Below are 21,043 nucleotides of genomic sequence, written 5' to 3' on the forward strand. Positions count from 1 at the left end.
CCTTTAAAGATATATCACTCTGTAATTAGACCTGCTAAAAGAAGAATAAGGGATGTAATAAAGTAAAGAAAGAGTATCAGGGCTTCCTTCCAAGAAAGCCCTGTCCTTTGAGGAGGACCCAGAGCAAGATTTTAAGGTCTGGTGGCAGGAAATTAAATTAGACCGTCTTCCTGAAATGATACATCAATAATACATGACTGTTCAGTTCAGAAAAGAAATGGTGCTCTGTATTCAAAGTCGAGATTTCCTTGGCGGGGCTCATGCATTGGGAATTTTTCTTTTTAAAGATTTTCAAGAATTAATGTAGGTCATTATCATCCCTTCGTTTTTATTGTTTTGGAGAACTTCAGAATATATGGCGGACAGAAGCAGCTGAACACCAAGGTCGGGTCATCTGGCTGCAGACTTGGGCCGCCTTGTTTGATGGGCAAACGTTGGGCAGCTGCGCCTCTTCAGGGGCATGCAGTGCAGAAGAGTCAGTTGACTCTGTCCCCTGACTCAGCCTCCCTTCTGTCACATGTCTCTTACTCCTTCAAGTCTAGGGTCTTGTGTGACCCAGCCTGGCACTGTAGCAGAGGCCTCCACCAAGGATGCTCAGGGACTGAGGTGGTAGTTTCATCTCTAGACCAGCTTTCTCAGGCAAGACTCCGGAAATGGACAGGAGGTGGGCAAGGGGATTGGCTCTGGCTGTAGGGGGGGCAGGCATTCACCTTGAAAAGAAAGGTGGAGCTGTAAACAGACCTGCCATTCTAACATCTGGGTCTTTTGTCTCACCTGGCAGAAATTCCAACAGCATCTGGAAGGTGATGAACGAAAGGGCTGCTTTTTGCTCAGCTTTCTATAAATGGCTTGAAATTCAGTTCTTAATGAACATCAATTAGATATTTGGATTGGAATCAGTTTTTTTTTTTTTTTAAAGGGATGATAACTACAAACAATAATGTTGTTGTTAGAAAATATTATTCTAGTGATGTTTACTGCCTAAAGTTAGGGCTCACCTGCAATCTCTGGAACTACCCTTTGACGATTTTTGGATGAATCTGTGTTATTAATCTTAATCCTGCTTTATATTCGTTTACAAAGTAACATTTGTAAATGCCTCCTAGATTTACAGTCATCCACAGAAAGCAGGTTCAGAGAGGGTTCGAGGTCTTCTGTTCCCCCTTCTAGACCACACTTTCATTGCATGCAACAACTAGTTGTTGTTAAGTTGCCATGAAGTAGATTCTAAACAACTAGAACAAATGAGTAAAGTAACTTCGTGTTTCCAGTAGTTTAGCAGCAGAACAATATATGAAAGCTCAATGATCGCTATATAGTTATGCATCTGGAGCATAGATGCGCGAGTGGGCTGTCACTGTTTCACACTGTCCCACCCTTTTGCTGGCAAGGAACATCCTCATGGGTTGTACAGCTAAAAATAATCACTAATAGTACTATTGTGAATGTCTGTTAAAATTTCAAATGCATCTTTCCTTTGATCCAGCAATTCCACGTGTAGGAATTTATCCTTACATGTATAATATACCTGCCCATAGATTTTTCAGAGCAAAAGATGAGAAACCGCCTATGTGCATCCACAGGGAAGTGGGTAAGTAAATTATGATGCATCCCTACAGTGGGATATTATACTGCTGTCATAAAGGATAAGGTAACTCTGTACTTAATGAGGGAACAAACTGTAGGTACGTTGTTTTGTGAAAAAAAAGCAGGGCTGTGTATGATTGTGTGTAACATGCTATAGCTCTGTCAAGATGCGCGTATTAATACATATTTGCTTGCTATATGGAAACTGTCTCAGGAAAAACAGTCTATGGGTGGGAGAACTAGGTAGCTAGGGAACTGGGTGAGGGAGAGAGACCTGTCACCGAAGAAATCAATGAGCCATGTAAATTTCCTATTTTTTGAAAGAATCCCTGTCCCTTTCCAAAGACCCTCACTTAATCATCCTGTCTTCTGCTTCCTGAGTTTTCTGGCTGTAAATGAAGTTGTCTCCTTTTTATTTTTTAAGTCTTTAGCACCTGTTTCCATATTTGTTTTCTCTTTCTTTGATAAACTTATTGCTTGAATAAATGCAATTGATGCATTTTTACGTAATGCATTATACCATATCCTCCTTTATTTGAACACATTTTGTACAAGCCACTTTTTGGTGATAATTTTAGAATCGAATAGCACAAGACAGGAAATTCAAAGAGTACGAACAAAATGAGTGTACAGTGAAAAGTAAGTCTCTTTCTAAACCCGAAGATCCCTAAGCCCATAGTTTCCCTACCATTGTTACCACTGACATTTATGCTTGTAATAGCATAAATTGTATGTGTACCAAGCATATAACATCCATATATCCTTTTTGTACATTGTTCCTCACCTACTTTTTTCACTTAAAAATATATCTTGGTATAGTATTCCATTTAGACTCCCAAACCAAAAATCAAACTCACTGCCGTTAAGTTGGATCCAACTCATAGCGACCCCTCCTTGGGTTTCCGAGGCAGTATCACTACGGAAGTAGATTGCCCAACTTTCCTTTTGAGGAGTGGTTTGTGGGTTTGAACTGCCAGCCTTCTGGTTAGCAGTCAAGTGCCTTAGGCACTATGCCACCAGAACTCCCATTTAGACTACATTCTTTTTAAAATCTGCATATACTTCTGTGTATATTCAGCCTGTATTATTAGATAAAATATTGGTTAAAGAGAGGGTAGGCTAGTTAACCACATTGGTGGAGTTTTTACTTTTCCTCCTGAAGCTGGACACAGACCCATGAGGAAATAAATACACAATGTAGTAAAGCTATTAAATATAGCTGTCAGAAAGTTAGTGAGATGAAGATGAGTTGGATGTGTCAGCTGCTGCCAAGCACCCCTAATGACAGTTATACTTACCTACTTCTGCTCTTTTCTAGGACCTTAGCATCGTGAGACATTTTAGATTCATAGTCATCACGGCTGACCCGCTCAGAGTTCATCATGTCAAAGTTGAAAAGCTCAGAGTCTGTGAGGGTGGTGGTTCGCTGTCGGCCCATGAATGGCAAGGAAAAGGCTGCTGCCTATGACAAGGTGGTGGATGTGGATGTGAAGCTGGGGCAGGTGTCTGTGAAGAACCCCAAAGGAGTGGCCCATGAAATGCCTAAGACCTTCACCTTTGATGCAGTCTATGACTGGAACGCCAAGCAATTTGAACTCTATGATGAGACATTCCGACCACTTGTGGACTCTGTCCTGCAGGGTTTCAATGGGACAATTTTTGCCTATGGACAAACTGGTACTGGGAAAACCTACACAATGGAAGGAGTTCGTGGTGACCCTGAAAAGAGAGGGGTTATCCCTAACTCGTTTGACCACATCTTCACCCACATTTCTCGATCCCAGAATCAACAGTACCTGGTCAGGGCTTCATATTTAGAGATCTACCAGGAGGAGATCCGAGATCTGCTCTCAAAGGATCAGACCAAAAGGCTTGAGCTCAAAGAGAGACCGGACACTGGCGTGTATGTGAAAGACCTGTCTTCCTTTGTCACCAAGAGTGTGAAGGAGATAGAGCACGTGATGAACGTGGGGAATCAGAACCGTTCAGTCGGTGCTACCAATATGAATGAGCACAGTTCGCGTTCTCATGCAATTTTTGTTATCACAGTCGAGTGCAGTGAGGTGGGCCTTGATGGTGAAAACCATATCCGTGTGGGGAAATTGAACCTTGTAGATCTTGCTGGCAGTGAACGGCAAGCCAAGACCGGTGCTCAAGGGGAAAGATTGAAGGAAGCGACCAAGATCAACCTCTCCCTTTCAGCCTTGGGTAATGTCATCTCTGCCCTGGTGGATGGCAAAAGCACCCACATTCCATACCGGGACTCAAAGCTTACCAGGCTTCTCCAGGATTCCCTCGGTGGTAATGCTAAAACTGTGATGGTGGCCAATGTGGGGCCCGCCTCTTACAATGTAGAGGAGACTCTGACCACGCTGAGATATGCCAACCGTGCCAAAAACATTAAGAACAAGCCAAGGGTCAACGAGGACCCCAAAGATGCCCTTCTTCGAGAATTTCAGGAAGAGATTGCTCGGCTCAAGGCCCAGCTGGAGAAGCGGTCCATTGGCAGAAGGAAGAGGCGGGAGAAGCGGAGGGAAGGTGGTGGCAGTGGCGGGGGCGGGGAGGAGGAGGAGGAGGAGGGAGAAGAGGGTGAGGAGGAAGGGGACGATAAGGATGATTATTGGCGGGAACAGCAAGAAAAACTGGAGATTGAGAAGCGGGCCATTGTAGAGGACCACAGCTTGGTTGCAGAGGAGAAGATGCGACTGCTAAAGGAGAAGGAGAAGAAGATGGAGGATCTGCGGCGGGAAAAGGACGCTGCCGAGATGCTGGGCGCAAAAATCAAGGTGCCGTGCCCTTCCTGGGCCCTGTGCTCTTTCGGTGATTTTTTCCCCAAAATTTAAAAATATATTAAGAATTCATAATAAACATAATTATTGCATATGTGCAAGGTATAAAAACAGCCATAAAACGAACACCTATGCACCTATCACCCAGTGTAAGACATAGAGCAGCACCCATACCTTTAGAAGCTCCTTATGTTCCTTTCCCACAGAGGTAGCCATTATCCTAAATCTGGTGGTGGTCGTTTCCTGGCTTTTCCTTCATGGTTTTACCATATACGTAAACATCTCTAAATAAAAGATTGCTTAAATTCACAGACTTCTTTTTACCTATATATAAATGGAACCCCACTGCTGAAATTTGCTTTTATTTGTTCCATATTAAGTGTATGAGAGTTATCTATATTGATTGTGGTTTATTCATTAGCACTGGTCTGAGTATTCTGTGGTATTCTGTACTCCTGTTGGTTTGAGTTGTTTGTATTTTTGACTATGTATATTAATGTTCTTGGCTCTTGGAGACTGTGTGTGTGTGTGTCTAAGATCTTACCGGGCATTATTCGGTCCTAGGGTATGTGTGTTTTCAGCTTTACTGGATAATGATAAATACTTTTCTGTAACGGTTGTGTGAATTGAAGCTTCTACCAGCAGGGTGTGAGCTGTGGTTGCTCCTAATGCATGGCAACACTTATGATGATCAGACTTTAATTTTTTTATACTTGGGGGGCATAAAATGGTATTCATTGTGGTTTTACGTTGCATTGCCCTAGTCACACAAGATGGAGAACAGTTTTGTCACCCTGAAATATTTCCTCCTGCTTCTTTGTAGTCAAGCATCCCCCCCAGCCCTGTGTGCCAGTATATTTCATTGAGTCTGCCTCATTTTCCCTCATGGCTGAGCAGTGTTCTGGCGTGTGGAGCTCCCATTGTTTTGGGTTTTATTTCTGGTAGCAGAGTCCCATTCCATCACATGGCTGGCCTCTGGGCCCTATAAGTCTTTAATGGCAGAGGAGAGTGAAAAGGTGGCCCTGGAGGTCTGAGAGTACTGCCTTGGCCACTGGCTGATCACAGCTCAGAATTCCTTTGAAGTGTTGGATTCTGTCTTACTGAATTTATGCAAACTTATTTCTACTCTCTAATATATCCATGTTTATTCACTTATAAATAGCAAGGATCTCCTCACCTCGCCTCCCCTTCCCTCCCTCCATAAAGCTATACCGTGTTTCTTGGTGGCCTCGCAGTAGCCCTCATACAGAGCTAGGTACTATTTTAGTTCAGAGGCAAAGGCCTTAAAGCCTTGAAAGTCCCTTCAAAGACTAAAATCCCCTAGACCCCATGTGAAAGTCCAGTCATACACAACACAGGTAGGGGGTAACTTTGCTCCAGGAAGGGTCTTATTATGGAATTCCATTATGTTAAATGGCACGTCCCCCTTCACTTCTGTATTTGAGGTATAACTCGGTATGCCCGCATTCGGTTTGTGTGCTGCTATTTAGGATCACATCTGGAATTGAAGGTCAGGAACACCCAGACTCTAAACAACCTGGGGTGTCTGGGGTGTCTGGAGAACTCTTAGGGGCTGGATGCAGGAAGCCTCAGCACTGCCTCAAGGTCACCGACTTGTTAGATGAAGTCTGTGGGGAGAGATGACATTACTTCTGTCTTTCTCAAACCCTGGATGCTGTAAAATCACGAAAGAATTCTAGAGCTAGAGAGAGCGGGAGGCTTAGTAATCTCGTCCAGCCCCTGTGCTTTGAAAGAAGAGGAGGCAGACTGAAAGGGCTCGCTGAAAGATGGCAGCAGAACTGTGGTTGATAAGTTACTTGAAAGCAAGATGGTAGAGTTTTTTGCGTTCCATGTTTTTCAGGTGCAAATCATTCCCATGACCTTCAGCTTTAAAAGCTGAAGGCCCTCAGTCTAGCCCAGAGCTGTGTCCTAACATCCAGATCCCATAGCCTGTGGACACGCAGAGCCTGTTCCTTCTTTTGCTCAGTGAAGCCGGAACCCTAGGAGTTTTCCATGCTAGCTGCCCCTCCCTATGGTCCAGTCAATGCACAAGGCCTCTGTCTTAGTTCTCTAGTGCTGCTTTATTAACAAACAGATTTAGTCTCTCACAATTCGGGAGGCAGGAATTCCAGGGCACCAGCTCTAGGGGAAGGCTCTCTCTCACTCTCTCGCTCTGTGTGTGTCTCTGGGGAAGGTCTTTGCCTCTCTTCAGCTTCTGTTCCTGGGCTCCTTGGCAGTCTTCATGTGGCGTGGCGTCTGTCTGCTGCCGTCTGTGGCTCTTTGCTTCTGCGCCTGTTGTTAGGTGCCATCAAGTCAGCTTTACTCAGCGCAACCCCGTGGGGCGCTGTAGAGCTACCTCAGAGGGTTTTCCTGCCGTAATCTTTATAGAAGCAGATCGGGCCAGGTCTTCGTCCTGTGGCGCTGCTGGGTGGGTTGGAACCACCAACCTTACCATTAACAGCAAGAGCTTAACCCTTGCACCCCCAGGACTCCTTTCCTGTGCCTAATCTGCTCTTTTTATATCTCAGAAGTGGTTGGTTTAAAATGCACCTGCACTGGCATGGTCTCATTAACATAACAAAGAAATCCCTGGTCCCAGATGGGATTACACCCACAGGGCTAGGGGTTAGGATTTGGAGGACACAGTCCGATCCACACTAGCCTCTGAATCCTACCTCACCTGGGTCTCTTGGAACCATCCACTTTGTTGCCCCCAGCCAGTGCCCCAGCCAAACCTAGCCCCCTGCCCCCGCCAGCCTCCTGTCTGGTCTCCTGTCATCCAGCCTGCCCTCTTCAGCCCATCTTCCCATTCTGTTGCAGGGCACTAACATTTCTACGATACAATCCAATTGTGTACCCACATGCTCCAAGAACACATCAGTGGTTCCTGAGGAACTCGGGATGAAATTTGTTTCCCTGAACAGCGTTTCTGAGAGCTTTTAACTGCGCTCTGCGTGTTTTGCCAGCTTCATGTATCACCACTCCCTCCTGTCCTACATGCTCAAAAACATTTTTTTTTCCTTAGCCAGTTCCTGTTTTTATTTCAACTCTGTGTGCAGATGTCCCTGCAGACAGGATGCTTTCCCTGACTCCCTCCCAGAGTCCGAACTCTCTTCCTCCAGTGCTTCTCCTGTTAATTACCCTGGACTGCCCTTATCATAGGCCCTTACCCTAGATATGCCCTTAGCAGCTGTCCCCATTTGCTAAGAGTCTGTGCCCCTCAGTGGACTGTAAGCTTTGTGATTTGTATTCACAGTTGCATCCCTAGTGCCTAGCACATAGTAGGTACGTGTGCTTTAAGTGGGGTAGACATTTTGTACAAACAAACCCCTCCCCAGTTTTTTCTCTTTTTTAAATATAATTGATTTTATTTTTGTTGTTGAAAATATACACAGCAGGACGTACACCAATTGAACGGTTTCTGCATGTTCCCCAAATGTTTTTAAAGAGCTGAGGTTTACGTATGTATGGAGAAAACTGTATTTTCACTGTTAGCAAGGTGAAGCCCCCCTGAAGCCAGCCCCAGGAGCACCCCCAGCGATAGGAAAAGTGTGATGGGGGTGGCTGAGCATAGCCGTTGGCACAGTCCTGGGCTCTCTGCCTTCAGAAGCTTCCCTGTGAAATGCGTTCTTGAGGGGACCATTCACGAGATAGTCTCTACTTTGTTCCTCACTCAGGCCATGGAGAGCAAGCTCCTTGTTGGGGGAAAGAATATAGTGGACCATACGAACGAACAGCAGAAAATCTTGGAGCAAAAACGGCAGGAAATTGCGGAGCAGGTAACCTTTCATTCTTTTGGGGGACAGAGGGGAGGTGAGTTAATTCTGGAGTGCGAATCTCTCCTACATTGGCGTCCTTCAGGTCTGACACTCCGACCCGAAGCACTGAGCCCTCCTCCTATAGATCTGCTCCCCGGGGCAAACTAATGAACTGTGTGTTGTTGTTCAGAAACGTCGGGAAAGAGAAATCCAGCAACAGATGGAGAGTCAAGATGAAGAGACCTTGGAGCTGAAAGAGACGTATAGCTCATTGCAGCAGGAGGTGGACATCAAGACCAAAAAACTCAAAAAGGTATGAAAGCCACAAGACCATGCAGAGGTTCCTGGAGACTAGGGGAAAAGAACTCTGCTCTCTGCATGGACGCCCTCCTCACTTACCTCTCCCCTTGGTTCCAGCTCTTCTCCAAGCTGCAGGCAGTCAAGGCCGAGATCCACGACCTCCAAGAAGAACACATCAAGGAGCGCCAGGAGCTGGAGCAGACCCAGAATGAGCTCACCAGGGAGCTGAAGCTCAAGTAAGCGCCAGGCCTTCCCCAAGCCCCTGCTGGGTTGGTGGTCTTGTTCGTTAAGTAGGAAGCACACCCCTGAGGATGAGGTCCCTGCCTGCCTCTCTAGCTCATTTCCTGCCACGTGTCTGTGTGCTGTTTATTCCTGATAAAGTCACTTTCCACCTCTAGGTCCCATCCATTAACAGCTTGACCACATGATCTCCAACTGCCCTTCATCCCACCTTCTTGAAGCTTTTAAAGGCTTCTATTGAGAACTATTGAGAAGAGCTTATCTTTTTTTTTTTTTTTTTAATTGTGATTTGGGTGAAAGCTTACAGAGCAAATTCATTTTCCATACAGCAGTTCATACACATTTTGTTTCCTGACATTGACTGCAATTTCCCACAATGCAACAGCTCTCCTCCCACTTCCTCCCCATAGTTACCGCTTCCCTGTGTCCTTCCCTCCCATGCACTCCTGCCCCCTGAGCTGTCGTCTCCCTATGCAACCACTGCCCAAGAAGAGCTTATCTTTTTTCAACTTTTTATTATGAAAATTTTCTGAATGATACAATAATAGCCATCACCCAGGCTTAATAATTAATATGCTTTTGTCATCTATTTTTTATACAAGTATTTTAAAGCAAATCCTACCTCCTGTTATCTCACTCCTACATACTTAGTAGTTACATGACCCTGTGCTAATTTTTGAAAGGCTTTGTTGAGCTATAATTCACATGCCATACCATTCAGCTATTTAAAGTACACAATTCAGTGTTTTTTAAATATGCTCACAGGCAACCATCGCCACAGTCTAGTTTTAGAACATTTTCATCTCCTCTAAAAGAAATCCTGTTCCAAGTAGCAGTGACTCCTCTTTTTCTCCTCTCTGAGCCCTAAGTAACCACTAATCTGCTTTCTGTTTCTATGAATTTGCCTATTCTGGACATTTCATATAATGGGATCGGATAATGTGTGGTCTTTCGTGATTGGCTTCTTTCACTTAGCATACCGTGTTCAAGAATCCTCCATGTTGTAGAATGTAGCACTACTTCATTTCTTTTTATGGCTCAGTGATATTTAGTTGTGTGGATATGATAAAATAAACCACGTTTTATTTATCTGTTCACCAGAGTTGTTTCCACTTTTTGGTTATTGTGAATAGTGCTGCTATGAACATTTGTTGTTTTGTGGGCATATCTTTTCAATTCCTTTGTGTCTTTGAGTTTTACAGTTTTAGGTCTTACATTTAGATCTGTGATCCATTTTGAGTTAATTTTTGTGAATGGCATGAAGTAGGGGTTCAGCTGCATCCTTTTACACTTGGATATCCAATTGTCCTAGCACTGTTTGTTGAAAAGATTATTCTTTCCCCATTTCATTATCTTGACACTCTCGTTGAAAATCAGTTGACCGTAAATATAAAGGTTTTTGGATTCTCAGTAGTATTCCACTGGTCTGTCCTTAGGCCAATACTACACTGTCTTACAGCTTTGCCGTAAATTTTAGAATCAGAAAGTATCAGTGCTCCAGTTTTGTTCTTCAAGATTATCTTGACTTTTTGGGGTCTCTTGCATTTTAAGATTAGTTTTATCAATTTCTGCAAAAGACCAACTGGGGATTTGATAGGAATTGTGTTGGATCTATAGAACCATTGCTTGAACGGTGAGGAGGCCACATCTTCTGACCTCCTCTAACCCTACAAGAGGAAGACAGGATTACCAGCAGTAACCCAAGGCCTATTACTGCAAGGCTAGACATGCTGCCTCCCTCCATCCCTTTCTCCAACCGTTCCTCCCAAAACACCACCACCTCTCTCCTGGGTTTGATAATTCGCTGCAGTGGCCACACAGAACTCACGGATTATGGTGTTTATTAGGGAAGCACCAGGCTACAACTCAAGTTCAGGAAGAACGCTCAGTCTCTCTCTCCAGCCCACCATCCCTCAGCCAACAGTCTCTCACAGTCTCTTTCCCAGCAGTGCTGGTCCCTCGGTGTCTCACTCAGCAATGCGTGTCTCTTTCGTCTCTTTCCCAGCAGCACATGTCTCTTTCAGGGGCGCGTGTCTCTTTCGGCAGCACGTCTTCCTCAACCAGCAGTCAGAGAGAGTTCTGCCTCTAGGAGGCCTCCTTTTGAGCCCAGCAAGGTGGTCAGACTAGCCAATCATAGCATCAGAACTCTAAGCACCTGAGAGAGAGTGGGCACCTCCCAGAACATTGTTTTGAGCCACTCCCAACAGAAATACTCCAGGTGGACAACTTCAGCAATCAGGAGCTCCTCAGTTGCTCATAGAAAATCCCACCTTGGAGTTTACAAAGACTTAAGGCTAGAAAAGCCACACTAAGTAATTTACTACACTGCAACCATTTGGGGAATTATGTTAACAAGGAGCCCTGGTGGCACAGTGGTCAAAGCATTCAGCTGCTAACCGAAAGGTCAGTGATATGAACCCCCCAGCTGTTTCACAGACAAAGATGTGGCAGTCTGCTTCTGCAAAAATTTACAGTCGTGGAAACCCTATGAGGCAGTTCTACTCTGTTGTATAGGGTCCCTGTGAGTTGGAATTGACTCACTGGCAGTGGGTTTAGTTTTTGGTTTAGTCCATTTTCTTAGTTTGTTAGTATTAGGATCTAAATGAGGACCATACCTTGCATCTGCTTATTATGTGTCTTAAGGAGCCCTCGTGGCACAGTGGTCAAGCACTTGGCTGGTAACCAAACAGCTGGGGGTTTGAACCTCCCCAGTGGCTTCACAGGAGAAAGACCTGGTGACCTGCTTCTGTAAAGATTACGGCCAAGTAAATCCAATGGGGCAGTTCTACTCTGTCACATGGGTTGCTGTGAGTTGGAATTGATTTGATGACTTGTAACAAAAGCAGTGTTACATTTCCTAAGCTTATTTTGATCTGGAGGAATTCCTTATCCCTGTTTAAATATTTTTCATAGATGATTTGTTGAATAAACTATGTCAGGTGGCCTGTTGAAATGCCTCACATTCTGGGTTGCTGGGTTGGTTTACTCATGGTGTTCCTTCACTTGTGTCTGTATCCCCTTTATTTCTGTCAACTGAAAGCTCTGAAGCACTAGTTCTCAACCTCGGCTACACACTGAAATCATCTGATGAGCTTTAAAAAATAGTGATGCCTGGGCTCCATCCCAGAGATGGATTGAATTGGTCTAGGACAGTGGTCCTCAAACTTTTGTAAACATCAGAATTACCTAAAGGATTTGTTAAAATACAGATTGCCGGGCCCCAGCCCCAAAGAATCTCTGGTTCGGTAGGTCTAGGATAAAACCTGCTGCCATCGAGTTGATTCTGACCCATAGCAACCCCCAGTGGGTTTCCAAGGCTGTAAGTCTTTACAGAAGTAGATTGCCTCATTGTCTTCCCACAGAACAACCAATGGGTTTGAACCGCCAACCTTCTGGTTAGTAGCCAAATACCTTACCCATTATATCACCACTTAGGTCTAGGATGGGGCCCGAGAAATTTGCATTGCTGACAACTTCCAGATGTTGCCACTAGTGAGTCACTGAATACAGCCTGAAGTCCGGGCAAGATATTTTTCAAAACTCTGTAGGTGATGTTAATATGCAGCCTTGCTTGAGAACCACTGAGCTAATGGTTTCAGTGAACCATGATCTTTGTCTAGATCCATTATTTCATTAGGGGTGAAAGGCATTTTTCTATGCCAGTCCTTCCATATCATTAGCTGGAATTCTTTGAAGAATACCTTTCAAAGGGGATCTTTTAATGACAAAGTTCTGGATTTGGAAAGGAGCCTTTAAAATTAAATATGTTCGTGAGTCCTCTTTCTTGGTGTGCACACTGACGCAAAGGAACAGAACAAAATAATAATAGTTATTGTAGATTAATGTGTTTTTCACAACTTTAAAAATGAGTAAATAGGGCTTTTTGTAACCGAGAAAAAGAACTATATGAGAAATAATTTCTTAAATAGCACAAAATAAAGAGAACATTTAATCTCCCAGAAGTTTTTTTCCCCTAAGAAAGTCATTTTTATTGTTATATTTTGTACTCATGTCTTTTGAATAAACAGTGAGCTGACCTGTTCTCATAGCATCCCCCACCTCTGTGGTGTTTGTTTTGTGTCTTTCCCACGTCAGCGCCCTTTGGCGTTGGTCTGTACTGAGGTTTTGAAGAGTGAAGGCAGACATGTGGCAGAACATGGTCACCACGCAGAGGTGCAGCCCAGCGGGTTCCTGTCTCACTGCCGGTCGGGTTCCCCAGGCTCGTCTCAGGTGTCTTCTCAGAAATCGTCTCGCCCTCAGTGCTCTAAGGACTGGTATCCATTGGGGCCTGCTCTTCTCCTCGTGGGTTAGAAAATGAAGTTTTCCAGCTTGGACAACAGTCCATGAAGTTGGAGTAGGGCAGTTTAATTTCTGACCTGTTTTCAGTGTTTGCAAAGTTCATGACCTGGGTTAGCAGCACCAGTGGTCCTCCAAAGGACACTTGCATGTCATGAAAGAAAGTGTATATGAGCTGCTGTAAGGAAAGTGAATTTGCTCTGTAAACTTTTGCCCAAATCACAATAAAATAAAAAAAAAAAGATACTTGGATTAGCAGGTGTTCAGTATAGCTCAGGCATCACCCCTTTCACATCCTTAAGCTACAGGTCCCATATTCCCAGGACAGATCACTGTCAACATTTGTCATACCTAAGAGTACTACATTTTGTCCCTTCAGTCTCAGGCAGGGAACGAGTATCATGCATGTTTGAATTCCAGCTTTTGGTATGATATTAGACCCCTAGTACCTGCTCAGTACATGTTTGCTGGATGATTTGAGAGTTATCTAATTACTTAACTATTCATGGGACCAGATAGCCAATGTTGAGTAATTAAGCCACTTTTTCCATCTGTATTCATCTATGTATGTGTGTTCTTACAGGCATCTTATTATAGAAAACTTTATCCCTCTGGAAGAAAAAAATAAAATTATGAATAGATCCTTCTTTGATGAAGAGGAAGATCATTGGAAATTACATCCTATAACCAGACTGGAGTAAGTCACTATTGACTTTAAGTAAAAAGGCTCAGGGAAAAAAAAAAAAAAAAGGTGGAGGGCGTGCTTGGGAGGAGTGAAAGGCCATTGATAAGCTAGACTTGGCCAGAGGGATGTGGGAAGAGCACAGTTTGAGTCATTTAAACTCGGAGCCAGTTGCATTTCTGAGCTTTATAGCTGTGTAGGTCAACAAAGTAAAAGTCTGGTAATGAGTGTGGTGTTAGGAATTGGTGAACCAAAGACATTTCCCAAGTTCCTGCATTTCAGCTTCCCCAGCTGTCCAATGAAAGGTGCTAGGCCAGATGAGCAGCAGCATGTAGGTGTCATCTTGTGTGTCAGTACTAGTCTGATTCAGTCAGTGTGGAGAATTCTCAGGTCCTGCTGGAAAGATGGGAGATCTCTGCCAAGGATGCAGGAATCGGGAGTGTTGACAGCCATACCTAGGGTCTACTTTCTCAGAGCTGGATGATGACTACGCTGCCTTCTAGTTTAAAAGATGCCTGACACTCACATTTGAATCAGAAAGCCATTCAATCACTAAATACAAGAGAAGCAGCTCTTGTCCTGTTTACATGTCAGCCTGTCCAGGGAATTACTTGCTTTTAGTTCTGTCTGAAGCAGGCTCAGAATCTCCCGAGTGCTAGCTCAACAGGACCGATGTGGGGCTTGTGGACCACGCTCCAGCCAGGGCTTTAACCACTGCCGTCCTTTTTCAGGAGTCAGCAGATGATGAAGCGGCCAGTCTCAGCTGTGGGATACAAGAGGCCGTTGAGCCAGCACGCAAGAATGTCCATGATGATTCGCCCTGAGGCCCGATACAGGGTGAGAAGATTCTTCGTGGGTTTTTCTCCTCTCTGTTTTGGAGTTTAGATTTATATAAACATTTAGGGACTATTCTGCAAAGTCACAGAATTTGTGTACCTTGTCTCTTTCTAGAGGTAGTTGAAGATGTTTATAATGGAAAAAATGAATAAGTAAAAACGTAAAATAGAATGATATTTAGAAAACCAGGACCAGGGAAGGAAGAGAAGTCCAAACATACTGTCCATAATAGCCGGTAATAACAGTAAGCTTCAAAATGGCTCTGTGGAGAGACTAGAAAGAATGTGGATGTCTGGTGACAAGAGAAGTTCCTGGGTGGTGCAGATGGTAAAGTGCTTAACAACTAGCTGAAAGGCTGGTGGTTTGAATCCATCCAGAGAGCCTTGGAAGACAGCCCTGGCCATCTGCTTCCAAAACATCACGGCCCTGCAAACCCTATGGAACAGTTCTACTTTGCACATATGGGGTCACTACGAGTCAGAATCAACTAGATGACAACTAACAACAAGAGTGACAGGAGAGGAGTGCGAACAGTTCATGAGCTGGACTACTGCCTGGAAGGTTTGGGGGTTCGAATCCACTCTGAAGTGCCTCAGGAAAAGACCTGACTATCTGCCTTTTTTTTTTTTTTTTAATTTTATTGTGCTTTGAGTGCAAATTTACAGAGCAAAATTTGTTTTACATTTAACAGTTCGTGTACATTTAATCTCACATCCTGATTACCATCCCTGGCCATAACAAACGCCCTGTGCCCTTCTTAACTCTACACTCCTGTCTGTGTAGCTTTTCCTCTGTGTGAATACTGCCCCTCTGGTGTCCCATGGCTGATTGCTTTAAGGCGTGTACCTCCTTAGAGTAGGTGGGTGTATCACCCTGGGGTAGGTGGTCTTCATGTAGGTCTTTATCCTGTTTGGGCTGAAAGCCAATCCATGGAAGTGAGTACAATTCTAGGCCCAAAGGGTAACCTGGGGCTGGCTATAGTCTTGGGGGTTCCACCAGACTCTATCCAACCAGTAATTCTGGTCATTTTTATGTTTTTGAATTTTGTTCCACATTTTTCCTCCCACTCTATCCAGGAACTCCAGTTTTTTGTTTGTTTGTTTTGCTTTTCATTTTTATTGTGATTTGAGTGAAAGTTTACAGAGCAAATTCACTTTCCATACAGCAGCTCACATACACTTTATCTCATGACATTGATTGCAATTTCCCACAGTGCAACAGCTCTCCTCCCACTTCCTCCCCTTAGTTACCTCTTCCCTGTGTCCTTCCCTCCCGTGTACTCTGCCCCCTGAGCTGCCTCCCTGTGCATACACAGCCCTTCTGTTTTCCAATGATTGATCTCTCCAAGGAGTATATCCACCTAATGTAAATGTTCAGTTCATAAGCCTGTCTTTTGTTTGGCTGGAAGCCACAGGAATGGGTTCGGTTCAGACCCAAAGGGCAGCTAGAGGCCATAGTCTCAGTGGTTCCACCAGGCTCTATCAGACCAGCAAACCTGCTCCTTTTTTTATTTTATTTTTTTTTCAATGAGTTTGAGTTTTATTCCATATTGTTCTCCCATTCTATCCAGGATCTCCTACATAGATCCTCCTCCAAGTGGTTGACAGTGGTAGCTGGGCACCATCTAGTTCTTCTGGCCTTGTAGTCGTATATGCTGAGGATTGCATGGTATACCTACCAGTCGCTTGGACTAATTGTTTCCATGTGCCTTTGGTTTTCTTCATTCTTCTTTGCTCTGGATGAGGAGAGACCCATCATTGCATCCAGATGACCACTTGTAAGCTTTTAAGATCCCAATCACTAAGCATCTCCAGTTTTGATCCCTTTCTGAGTGGTTGGCATTGGTAACCAGGCACCATCTAGTTCTTCTGGTCTCAGGGTCCATCACTGGTTGTCTACTTCTAAAACTCCTGCAGAGCACAGTCCTACCCTGACACACATGGGGTCCCCACAAGTGAGAATCGACTTGTCCACAGCTGGTTCAATGATGGGAGATGGAAACATGTTAAAGAAGTACAATGTTTCCACTTTGCGTCAGACTCTGTAACTATTGAAAGTGACACAGTTGAGAACTATTTAATGACACCACGGTATTTTACAGTAGAAATGCTATAGGTGCTTCCCTTCATAGGCACTTACTGGGTAGCAGGCACTGTGCTCAGCAGGTGGCAGCTTTATCTCATTGAACCCTCCTGTGCAGTCTCTGCCGTCTGTCCTGTTGCTGAAAGGTCCAGGGAGCTGGTCAGTAGAAGATCCAGGAGACACAACATATTCTTAAGTAGAAAAAGCAAATTGTAAAATAATTTGTACCAGATGCGTATATAGGAATTGAAAAATCTGGTAAAAAAATTTATCAGTGTGAACTAGTTATCTCTGGCTGGTGGAAATACACTCACTTTAAATTTTCTTCTTTTCACTTCTCTGTATTTTATATTATCAACAAGAAGCCTGTATTTGTTGTTGTTGTTGTTTTTCTTTTTAATGTTCATTGTGATTTGGGTGACAGAGCAAATTCGTTTTCCATGCAGTTCTTACACATTTTGCTTCATGACATTGACTGCAGTTCCCCACAATGTAACAGCTCTCTTCCTACTTCCTCCCTCTAGTTACCTCTTCCCTGTGTCCTTCTACCCTATGTATTCCTGTCCCCTGAGCTATCTCACTGTGCAAATACAGCCTTTCTGTTGTCCCATGATGGATCGCTCTAAGGAGTGTATCTACCTGATGTAAATGTTCACCCCATATGCCTGTCTTATTTGGCTGGAAACCATGGGAATGAGTTCAATTTCAGACCAAAAGGGTAATAAGGGGCCATAGTCTCAGGGGTCTCGCCAGGCTCTGTCGGACCAGTAAACCTGGTCTTTTTGTTTACGAGTTTTGTTCCACATTATTCTCCCACTTTATCCAGGATCTCCTGCACTGATCCCTTTCCAAGTGGTTGACAGCGGTAGCCGGGCACCATCTAGTTCTTCTTGTCTGGTGGTCATATAAGCTGAGGTTCATATGGTCTGCTAGTCCCTTGAACTACTTGTTTCCATGGGTCTTTGGTTTTCTTCATTCTTCTTTTCTCTGAACAAGGAGAGACCCATTGTTGCATCTAGACGGCTGCTTGCAAGCTTTTAAGACCCCAGTCGCTAGTCACTGAAGTAGGATGTAGAATGTTTTTGTATAGTTTGTTATGCCAGTTGAGCTTGATATTCTCTGCAGCCTTGGTCCCAAGCCCACAGGGAACCTGTATTACTTTTATAATGAAAGATTTTCACTTCAATTTTTAAAAATGTTTTTGACTCTTCCTTGGCAACCAGAGCCAAAAAGAAGATCAGGATTAATTAGCTCTGCAGGTGCTGCTCTTCCTGTCATTAAGTTATTTAGAAGAAAGAAAGCCAAAGCAAAAAGATACATTAGGTAGGTTTTATATGGGGGAAGACAAGGGGTGTATCAGAAGCCTGGGTAGCATTTTTCTAGCAGTTTCAGAAGGTGTATATTTCATTGGTTATTTTGTATGTTAAGCCAAAAACCTGATGTTAAAGCCACAAATTAAATAAGTGGATTTCCTGAGGGCTAACCCTGGTGGCACAGTGATTAAGTACTTGGCCGCTAACCAAAAGGTCGACTGTTTGAACCCACCAGCTGCTCTGAGGGAGAAAGATTACAGCCTTGGAAACCTGTCCTATAGGGTCACTATGAGTCAGCAATAGGTTTGGTTTTGGAACCTGATCCAGAGGTGGAATTTAAAACAGTGGCTCTCAGATGTTTTTGGCAATGGGTCCACATCATCAAGGGAAATTGTACACAGTATCAATAGATAAACGGAGCTGTTCCCTCTCCCCACCTCCTCCTTGCAGTGGCTCCTCTTGCCCGCTCTAGAGCACTGAGGCTTCAATTCCACTGACTGGGAGGAGGTAAGGAGAAGTGGGGCATGGTAACCATGGTGTTCTTCCCTCCACACGCTTGCCTTAGTGTGTAGGAGCTACAAGGCTCTGCAACAGGATACCAAGTAAAGGCATCAATCTCCAAGGCCAGTTGTGAGGCAGGGCCCATTCTGATTTTTCAAATGTGGTTACAAAGTATATTGCCATGTACACCCTACACATACAGACAGCAGATCGGCCCCCTCCCCTCTACAACCAAAATGCTCATCAGGGCTGCTGTCGATGGTGAAATGGTTGACTGCTATTTTCTTCATTCCTTTCTGTATTGTCTGCAGTAAATGGGTTTTACTTCATTTATCATTCTCACTTGATTGTTTCCCTTCGAGTATATTATGTGCTCACTGTTTTTTAAAAAAGGAAAATACAGAAAAACGTACAAGAAAAGTAAGAGTCGTCTGTAATCCCACCAAGGAAAAAAATCATAAAACTGCATCATTTCTCGATAGGCTTTTGGTAGACTCTGAGTAGCAAGCACTTTGCAGTTCTGTTCTGGGAGAAGATACAGGTTCCGTGTGTTCTGTGTCTGATTGAGGCCAACCTAGATGCTGTTGCTTCTGCAGGCAGAAAACATCGTGCTGTTAGAGCTGGACATGCCAAGCCGGACCACCAGAGATTATGAGGGCCCAGCCATTGCCCCCAAAGTCCAGGCCGCGTTAGATGCAGCTTTGCAGGATGAGGATGAGATACAGGTGGACGCATCTTCCTTTGAAAGCACTGCAAATAAGAAATCCAAGGCCAGGTGAGTGGTTTTTGATGACCCATGTTTGAACAAAAACTAAAGAAAGTAGAGTGTGCCAAGAGTGCTTGTTTATCGTGAGACACTGCAGAACACACCAGGAAATGTTGCTGTATTACTCGTATGTTTATTCATTTATTCCACAAATATTTATGGTTCATGCACTATCGCAGGTATACTGAACATCAGAATACCTAAGGCACCCAGTTCCTGCTTATGAGGAGCATGTGGTCTAGTGGAATCTGGGTGCCTGTCCACCAGGTACTAGGCAGTTCTGAGTCTTTTAAAAGAATTCTCTGAATGATTTCCTGCAAAAACTTATAAAGTGAATATTATCATTAATCCCAGATGATTACAGATGAGAAAACTAAGATTTAGAGAATTTGAGAAACTAGTTGGGTCCAGGGAAACCCAGCTAGCAGACCCAGGATTCAAACCTGAGTCTGACTAAATCCACAACTTCTGAGCCTCTGTGTTGAATTTACCTCACCCATTAAAATAACCAAAGGAGCTCTGATAGCACAGTGCCAAAGGCATTTGACTGCTGATGAGAAGGTTGGTGGTTCAAACCCATCAGACACTATGCAGAAGGTATATGAGGCAATCTACTTCCACAAGGATTTACCACCTTGGAAACCCAGTGGGAGTTACTGTGAGTCAGAATCGACATGATGGCAGTGGGTTTGGTTCTTTCTGGTTTATTAAAATAACGAAGTATTAACTTGGTGCTCAATTAGAAACCTTGTCTTTTTAACTTATGGATTTAATAAGGATTTAAGAAAAACACCTGGGTGGGAAGCCCAAAATGGAAGGAATTCTACCTGCAAGCTTGATTTTTTTAAAAAAACCAATTTCAAGAAGATGTAAAGATTTGATTTTAACAGAAGAACAGGAGCTGAGCATCGTGGTGTCTGCCCTGAGGTTTCACACTCCTCTTGGCAGGCTGTGTTGGCTGTGCCCAGAGGGTCAGGCTGTGCTCATCTAGGGCTTTTCCAGTTGAAAGGCCATTGAGGAAAGGTCTGTGAAGGGTTAATGACACTCGAAGGGAAGAGTCTGATCTTGGTTACGAACAAAGATAGGGACGTGTAATGTAAGCATGTGTTTGACTTTTGCAGGCCTAAAAGTGGAAGGAAGTCAGGATCCTCCTCGTCTTCCTCGGGAACCCCTGCATCTCAGCTTTATCCACAGTCTCGGGGGCTGGTTCCAAAGTAAAGCCAGTTCCTCCTCTCCCAGGGCATAAACATCATTTGCCTTCTGAGAGAAGAGACGCGCAAAAGCCTGCAGAGACGACTTGAGCCCAGACTCAAAACCATTCCCCTGAGAAGCAATGACCTCTTTGCAGATTAACCAACTCGGTCTGGTCAAAGCGTGCTGGTCCTATTCTGGCACTGAGCTCCTCTGGGAAACCGCTTCATGAGCATCTTGGAAATGCGGGGGGTAAGGTAAAGTGTGGTGGGCCAAGTGGAGAGCAAGAGAATGACCAGGGCCCTTGCTTCTCTTCTCCCTCCCCTTCTCCTCCTCCTCCCCTGCCCTCTGCCTTTCCTTCTTTCTCTGCTTTTCTAGCCTGTTCTCTGCACTGGGCTCCCTTCTTGTTGAACAATAGGGCAGAATCAGGAGTCACCTTGAAGTCTTTGGAGCCTCAGGATAAAATGACAGTGAGGTTGAAAAGTGAAAGCCCTAGAATTTGAATGGGTGCTTGTTCTTTTAGGAAGGAATGAGAAATCTCATTTGGATCCAGGCCCCAGATGGGCATGATCAGCGATCTTGCTTCCGTGCACCTTAGTAAGAAGTAGATCTGCCTTTGGGATCTGCTGAATGAGGAAATGTTTTCCCAGGAAGCTGCTGGTTTCTGCTTCTGAAGGATGCAATATTGGAAGCACTGGAAA

The 21,043-nt window shown here is 44.2% G+C and overlaps 1 protein-coding gene across 1 annotated transcript; it reads left to right on the forward strand.

The window, feature by feature from the left end:
- Positions 1–2,969: 2,969 nt before the first annotated feature.
- On the forward strand, positions 2,970–20,369 carry KIF3B (kinesin family member 3B). The gene is made up of 8 exons (XM_007934545.2): positions 2,970–4,373; positions 8,054–8,155; positions 8,325–8,447; positions 8,552–8,670; positions 13,554–13,667; positions 14,384–14,489; positions 18,982–19,160; positions 20,273–20,369. Exons 1-8 carry the CDS (start codon positions 2,970–2,972, stop codon positions 20,367–20,369), a joined length of 2,244 nt encoding a protein of 747 aa, XP_007932736.1.
- Positions 20,370–21,043: the final 674 nt, after the last annotated feature.

The sequence above is a fragment of the Orycteropus afer genome, unplaced genomic scaffold (assembly GCF_000298275.1).
Source record: "Orycteropus afer afer isolate SDZICR_OR568_19922 unplaced genomic scaffold, OryAfe1.0 scaffold00020, whole genome shotgun sequence".
In the NCBI taxonomy this organism is placed as follows: domain Eukaryota; kingdom Metazoa; phylum Chordata; class Mammalia; order Tubulidentata; family Orycteropodidae; genus Orycteropus; species Orycteropus afer.